We start from the raw sequence: 7,725 nt of genomic DNA on the forward strand, positions 1-7,725 counted from the left end.
GGGAGGGGCGAAGTGCGAGCGGCGCGCGGGTCAGGTGGAGGGGGGCAGGGTGCTGGAGGCGCTCGGGTCGACCGGGCCATTGTACAACAGTAAAACAATAGAATCTGCAGCATCAGTGACGTATCCGCGTTGCGCGCGCGGGCGCCGTGTTGTCGCCGAAGTATATTCGTGGACGATTAAACGAGAGGGAGAGAGGGAGGGAGAGAGAAAAGAGAGAAAAGAGAGTGCCGTCGCGATTGAAGGGAGAGAGGAGGAGGAGGAAGAGGTGCGAGGAGCAGTGCTCCGCTTCTCGGATGCGCGACGCAGCCCCGCCGAAGGTGCCTGGCTACTTGTATCGAATCGAAATCGGCTCGCGCGCGTATCGGCGATTGATCGAGCCGTTTCCGCGCCCCGTATCGCAGATCCTAAAAGGCAAATCGATCGATCTTACGATCGGACCGGCGGAGCCCGTGCAGATACGCGAGTCTTCCTCGCGCGGCGAAAACGAGGTGTTACTTTGTACTTGATATCGCACTTCGTTTCTGCCTCGTGTTCTGTTAAGTAAACATTTTATCCTTTCGCGAGAACAATTGCGCCTTCGCAAGATACAGCTCGCGTTCTTTTTGACTATTTCTAATGTCTTTCGAAGGCTGTCGCGCGACGACTCGAGCTCGTCGGTCAAGTTAGACTTCGTTAATTGACGGGGGGAAAAAAAAGGACCGTCGCGAGGAAGAAGCGCGCGGCTGAAATTTCGCGAACGTTTCGAAAGCAGTCGGCGACGTTTTCGCGCGCGACTTTCATGCATCGGAGTGAACGTCGGCGCGTATCGCCTTGCCACCGCCGCGGCATGTTCATTTCGAACCTCTCGTGAGAGCGAAAGAGAGAGAAAGAGAGAGAGAGAGAGAGAGAGAGAGAGAGAGAGAGAGAGAGAGAGAGAGAGCGGGGGCCCCGAGCTCTCTCGCCTGAGAGCCCCCCCTCTCCTTTGCTCGCTGCGTTCATGCCGCGGCCACTTACGCGGCGGCAATAACGTCGTTGCTCCGGAGTTAGTTATCCGTCAGTCGCGCGTTAAGGACGACCGCTATATCACCGCGCCGCCGAGATTTGCCCGCGAAACCGCCGCTCGACCCTCGCACGTCACGATCCCGCGGAATTGCAAGGGAAGACACGCGCGCGAGAGCCGCAAGACTCGTGGTTCGAATCCCGATCGTTCGGTTTGAAGTTGCGCGCGGAGGCGCGTCTCGCCGCGGCGCCGCCGCGTCCCGCTCGCCGCGGTTGGCAGGACTGTCCGGAAAATTCGGAAAGTGAACAGGTGTTTTTTGAATGGATTAGGGGGAGCGCGCGCGCGCGCGAGAGCGAGAGAGAGAGCGCGCGTCGACGGAGAAGGAGGGAGCGAGTGAGTAGAGCGGCGAGAGGACGCGGAAGGATTCGCCACGGACGGCGGTGAACGATCGCCGGGACTTGGCAGCCGCTCCGGGTGATCGATAGCTTGGAGGATGCACGCGGGTACGCGGTTAATATCGACGCCCGGCCAGCAATGAGGAGGCGAGTCGGCCTCCCGGGGATTTGACCTGTCCGCCAGTTCGTAACCTCGCTCGCGCGCCGTCGAAAGGTAAATAAACAAACTGAAGCCTGGCCTTGTCTCCTCGCGCACGCCGCCCCGGTCGCACCCTCGCCTAACCCCGTCGCCCGTGACAGGCGCCCCGGGTGGAACGGAACCCCGGCGTCCCCCACGCCAGCCGGTACACGTCCGGCTTCCCGGCCCAGGTCTCGCCTCCCCGTTTCCTCCCCACGACCGGGAAAACGCTTTTCTCCAGCTGTCGCTTCGTTTCTCCCTCACTTAGACTCTCTCTTCCGTTTGCCACTTTGCCTCGCCACACGTTCCGCTGCCTGCATGGATGTGTCGACTTGGTGGTCTTCGTTGTGCTGTGCGCTTTTGCAGGGCGAGTGTCCGGTGTATTTGTTAAACGGGGGTTGGACGGAAGGAAAACGCGACGCGAGATACAAGCTACAAGGCCGACGGGTACGACAGGCTGTTTTCCATTTGCCGCTCTGCCGCGTGATAATCCAATTCAGTTGTCATTTTTAGCTGAATAATGCACTTGCAATTCTATTTCTAGAGTGTTTAATCAGCGATTGTTTGCAGTCATAGATTCCGGTTACTATTATTGGGCAAATTCTACGATTACGATTACCTAAACTCAGCTTTGGCTACGTCCTGAACGCTGGATACTCTTCCTCCTTCGCATCCTGATACCACGGGTACCTGCCGGCAAGAGACTGCGGCACGGCGTAACAGAATTGCCTCACCCTCGTTTAATAATGGCAAATAGTAAAGACAAAAGGATTCGCTGTGTTACGCAGCGTCGCCTGTGCACGTTACTGGAAAGCACCCTATGTCTAGCTTACAGCGTAAAGGCCTGTGTCCACGATGCTAGGACTTGGTCCAAGTTCTAGCATCGTGGACACAGGCCTTAAGAGGGTTAGAGCGTAAACGTAGACAGCGCACGAGCTTTGGCGTAAATGTAACGTCATATTTAATTGGAGGTGAGTACGACACACTCCAAAGCTTGTGCGCTACGCTTGCGCTGTTATGTTGCTTTGTGCTCTGACCCATTACTTTGTCAACTTTGCCGCTACGTCACTTTCTTATCTAACATCACACACTAGAGATGTGGCACTGTGAGGTATCGATAAATGGACGGCAACAGGAGCAAATTACAGTTGTTAACATGATACAGTCGCTGAGAAACTTGTACAAGTGTGACCCGATGCGGCATCGCACGACTAAACTCTGGTCCACTTGCTGTCGGGGAGAAATATTTGCCCAGCCAGGGGAAACGATCGTCGGCTCCTGGAGTTCCGTCGCTGTGAGGCACAACTGGATGAGGCCAGGTCGACACGACTAAATCCAGAGGATTTAAATGCCACTGATAGTTGAAGCGACCTGGTGGAGGAGGAGAGTAATGTAATTAGCGGTAACGGTTACAACTGGAACGACAAGCAGCCTACAGGGAGCAAACGTAGAGCGTATAAAGAGGCTGCGTTGAACGGAGAAGCCGCGTGTCTCGCGAGATCGGTGGTCGATAAGATTGTAAAATTAAAACCCGATCCCGCGTAATTAATGTAACGTTCGTTTAACGAGCTGAGGAATCGCGCTATTAATTGTGACATGTACGCCGTTTTTTCCCAGCGTATATAAAACAGAAGCTCTGCCCGCGCGGCCACAATAGGATAGGAGCGCTTTTAATTCATGCAGGAAAAATGAGCCCGGCTTGGTTCTCACGGCGTGCGTGTGTGTACGTGCCTGTACGGTTGTTTCCTCTTTCCTGTGCCGAGGCCGGCAATTCTTGATAGCTCGTTCGAAGAAAGATATCTCGAGTTAATTACGTCTTGTCCCCCCGGTAAAAAGCAAAAATCTTTCTCACGCTAAAGCTTCAAACGAGCAGACATTTGTATGCAGTTTGGTACGCATAATCGCGCGACTGGCTAACGGTGACGCTACTGTATATTATGCGAATATATTATCACGCACTTAGAGTCGTGATATCTCTGCGTATAGTTTTTACACCTTGTAGTCTCACGCGCGCTACACCGCGTGGTTCATGTGCAATGTCGACACGCATGCAATAACGAAGATATAAAAAGACATTCTAATCAGGCGTTTAGTTTATTAATAGAGCCCGTACTGTTTTTAATTCGCCAGTGTTTGATCCAACCCGTTACCGCTCTTCGTTGCAACTGCTATTTCGAGTTGTATCTCTTGCACGATTCCGATTGGTTTCGCTTACGTTTTAACTGTGTGTTAAGTTGAACTCTGCCTGATTCTTCGTCTAACACGCTATCACATCTTTCCTGCAAGCAACTGGCACAAATAACCACTGACAACCCGACGGCATGTATTCAAGTTTTGTTTGCACTTGTATCGTGTATCACTGAGATGATTTGATTGGCCACAGGTGAGAGACCAGGAAGGTGCTCGGCGCGCTTGAAAGATGAAGATATAAGGTCGGCGGCCCAACGGCGACAAGTTTGTTATTCCGTTTCGCACGAGAGAGTCCCAATTCGGACCTTTAAATATGCCACATCAATTCGGGCTGCCAACGATGGCGCACAGTATGCAGTCTCCGCCCTCGCCGACCTCGGTCATGTCCGTCTATCCCCGATTCGGCCCCGGCATCTACAGGCCCGACCACCAGGACCAGCGGCTGACCCGCGAGGCGATGGAACGTTACCTGCGCGACCGCAGCGACATGGTGATCGTGATCCTGCACGCCAAGGTCGCGCAAAAGTCGTACGGCAACGAGAAACGGTTCTTCTGCCCGCCGCCGTGCATCTACCTCTTCGGCGACGGCTGGAGGATGCGCCAGGAGCAAATGATGCGCGATGGCGAGAGCGAGCAGAGCGCCCAGCTGTGCGCTTTCATCGGCATCGGTAATTCGGATCAGGATATGCAGCAACTGGACCTGAACAACGGCAAGCAGTACTGCGCGGCGAAGACCCTCTACATCTCCGACTCGGACAAGCGCAAGCACTTTATGCTCTCGGTGAAGATGTTCTACGGCAGCGGCCACGACATCGGCGTCTTTCACAGCAAGCGTATCAAGGTGATCTCGAAGCCGTCCAAGAAGAAGCAGTCCCTGAAGAACGCGGACCTGTGCATCGCCAGCGGCACCAAGGTCGCGCTCTTCAATCGGCTTCGATCGCAGACGGTGAGCACGCGCTATCTCCACGTGGAGAACGGCAACTTCCACGCGAGCTCGACGCAATGGGGCGCGTTCACCATCCACCTCCTGGACGACAACGAGAGCGAGTCGGAGGAGTTTCAGGTGCGCGACGGCTACGTCCATTACGGCAGCACGGTGAAGCTGGTGTGCTCTGTCACGGGGATGGCTCTGCCGCGGCTGGTGATCCGCAAGGTGGACAAGCAGATGGCCAGCCTGGAGGCCGACGATCCCGTGTCGCAGTTGCACAAGTGCGCCTTTTACATGAAGGACACGGATCACATGTACCTGTGCCTGTCGCAGGAGCGCATCATACAGTTCCAGGCTACGCCGTGCCCGAAGGAAGCGAACAAGGAGATGATCAACGACGGCGCCTGCTGGACGATCATCAGCACCGACAAGGCCGAGTACCAGTTCTTCGAGGGCATGGGCCCGGTACGGTCGCCGGTGACGCCGGTACCGCTGGTCCACAGTCTGCATCTCAACGGCGGCGGCGACGTGGCGATGCTCGAGCTGACCGGCGACAATTTCACGCCGAACCTGCAAGTCTGGTTCGGCGACGTCGAGGCCGAGACCATGTACAGATGTCAGGAGAGCATGCTCTGCGTCGTGCCGGACATCTCGCTGTTCCGCGGCGAGTGGCTCTGGGTGCGCCAGCCGACGCAGGTGCCGGTCTCCCTCGTGCGCAACGACGGCATCATCTACGCGACCGGCCTGACCTTCACGTACACGCCCGAGCCCGGGCCGCGCCCGCACTGTCCGCCCGCCGACGAGATTATGCGAGCGCCGCGTGCCATGCACAATCAAGCCAGTATACCGCCCGCCGCGATGCCCGCCGACGTACCCTGGAACACTCACGGCCAGCCGCCGCAGTCGGGTCTCTGATGTCTTCTAGACAATCGTCACAACGCGAACCAAAGCTTACGATGTAGTAGTGATACGGACGGTGCAACGCCGGCCGTCGTGTCTCACGACGATGACGAGGACGACGACGACGACGACGACGATGACGACGATGACGACGATGACGACGATGACGGGAGTGAGAGCGGCGATGGCGACTGCTCGTATCTGGCGAAAGATTTCTTACTCGAGATCGACGGTGATGCGGCGCGGTGCAGTGCAAACCTGGACAATACGCAAACGTAGCGTATCGCTCAGTGCATCCGACGAGGTGCGACAATGCGGCGCGTCCAATTTCGCGCGCGCTAAAGATCGTAGAACTAGACTCGTAAGTTGTTGAGAGACGCAGATTTACAGAGATAATAATTTATATAGCGATCCTGTAGGTTTTACGGCTTACGCTAGTGTGTATAGACTGAGTCGTGTATACGATGTTGGGCGATATAGAATTTTAGAAACGAGGGAAGAGCAAATATGAGATTCGATTTATATGGTAACATTAGTTTTAATCATTTTTCTATGAAAGAGAGGGAGAGAGAGAGAGGTACATCTCGAAACGTTTCCCATGTAATTTTACCCTCGTTTCATCTGGCATTTACAAAAGAACGAAAAAACTATCAGACAATTAGTTAGTGACGAGGGTAACAGTCTTGGTCTATACATCTGCATATCGGTCACCGAACGATGGTTGTGCTTTTAACATTGTATTTGTTACGAGAGAAAGAGAAGCTGCTGCCACGCTTGGAACTCGGTGTAGCGAATTTCGAAATTGTAACGGCGCTCACTACGTTGGTTACTTGGATTGTATCAATTTTGTACAATACGCAGTTTTGTCCGACGACCCGTTCTATCGCATATCGAAAAGATATCGTTTCGCAAAGGAGGAGAAGGAATTTTTTTTACGAGAGCAGTACCGAGGTCCGAGCGTTTGGCCCCGCGTGAATGGTCCATCTTGTACAAAGTTAGATAGGGAGAAGGTACGATGTATTTTTGAACCCGCGCACGACGGCCTCGGCGTTTGGTACATTTGTAAATTCGTACGCGCGCGGTGTCGATAGATTCTTCATTATTTATTAGGTGACGCATGATTAATACTTTCGCGAGTGAATGTGTGCGACGCGTCGCGCGAGTCGACGCTGATCGTGAGAGTGTCGGTCAGAGATTCAGACAGAGTCAGTAGAATTCGTATGCAATCTTCTTTTTCCCCTTTCTACATCGAGTTCGCTTTAGAAACGGTATGATTTTCTTTTGACAATATACGCGCGCGAGTGTCTGTCTATTGTGCGTGTATGTGTGTTATTTTATGTATATAGTATCTCAATGTACGTACAGCACTTATTGTGATTACAATTACATGGATCCCGGTGTAACAGTTGCGTTAGATATCCTCGAGATGCTCGCGTGAGACTAATTTTCGGTTCATCATCTAACTCTCGTAAGTAAAATTAAGCGTAGGAGACAAATCTCTCGGTCATTGTGCATTACATACGTGTATATTTTTCCTGATTTTTTTATCAGAAGTACGAATATCCAAAATTGCGATCGAGTGGACGGCTATCTTTAAGCTACATCGTGCACGAAGACTTATATCCTCTACATGATACTTGAGGTTTCCTTTTCAGATAGATCGAGGATCTTCTGTACTGTAATTACTGTAACTCGGAGCGTTTTTTTACATAGGATTTTCGTGAGAATGACATTAAAAATTACATTTATATGCTTTATTGTAATTTACATCGATAAGTACAATGAAGACGCATATAAAATTTACGCTCCTACACGATGATTTAGAATAAACAGAAGGTTTATATTACACGATCTTCATTTCGTCGATCAGTTCCCGTTCGATCCCCCCCCCCCCGATTCCAAAACTGCAGTCGGTGAAAATTCTTTGCGAGCACCGTACACAAACGATGATCGCGAATCTTTTCAGTCGTGGATTCTTTGAGGAATTTGAAAACGAAATTTCCGTCTGAAACTTATGAGAGTCGCGTCTAACATTTATTTAACATTGTTTAACAAATAGTAGAAAATTTTACTAGATGGATACGCGGGGTGTGTTGAAACAAAATTGGCAATTCCTTCCGAGCGAACGCCGACGCTCTCAGTCATTAGCGCGTAT

The 7,725-nt window shown here is 52.4% G+C and overlaps 1 protein-coding gene across 1 annotated transcript; it reads left to right on the forward strand.

Moving 5' to 3' along the window:
• Positions 1–926: 926 nt before the first annotated feature.
• On the forward strand, positions 927–7,416 carry LOC105558613 (suppressor of hairless protein). The gene is made up of 2 exons (XM_012006394.1): positions 927–1,588; positions 3,936–7,416. The coding sequence occupies exon 2, from the start codon at positions 4,056–4,058 to the stop codon at positions 5,583–5,585; it is 1,530 nt and encodes a 509-aa protein (XP_011861784.1). The 5' UTR covers positions 927–1,588; positions 3,936–4,055; the 3' UTR covers positions 5,586–7,416.
• The last annotated feature ends 309 nt before the right edge of the window (positions 7,417–7,725 follow it).

This window comes from Vollenhovia emeryi, unplaced genomic scaffold (genome assembly GCF_000949405.1).
Source record: "Vollenhovia emeryi isolate VEMERY1.0 unplaced genomic scaffold, V.emery_V1.0 DF939327.1, whole genome shotgun sequence".
NCBI classification, from domain to species: domain Eukaryota; kingdom Metazoa; phylum Arthropoda; class Insecta; order Hymenoptera; family Formicidae; genus Vollenhovia; species Vollenhovia emeryi.

What these genes read in the sequence shown, in the direction of transcription:
- LOC105558613 (XM_012006394.1), top strand. Translation starts at nt 4,056, where the DNA reads ATGCCACATCAATTCGGGCTGCCAACGATGGCGCACAGTATGCAGTCT.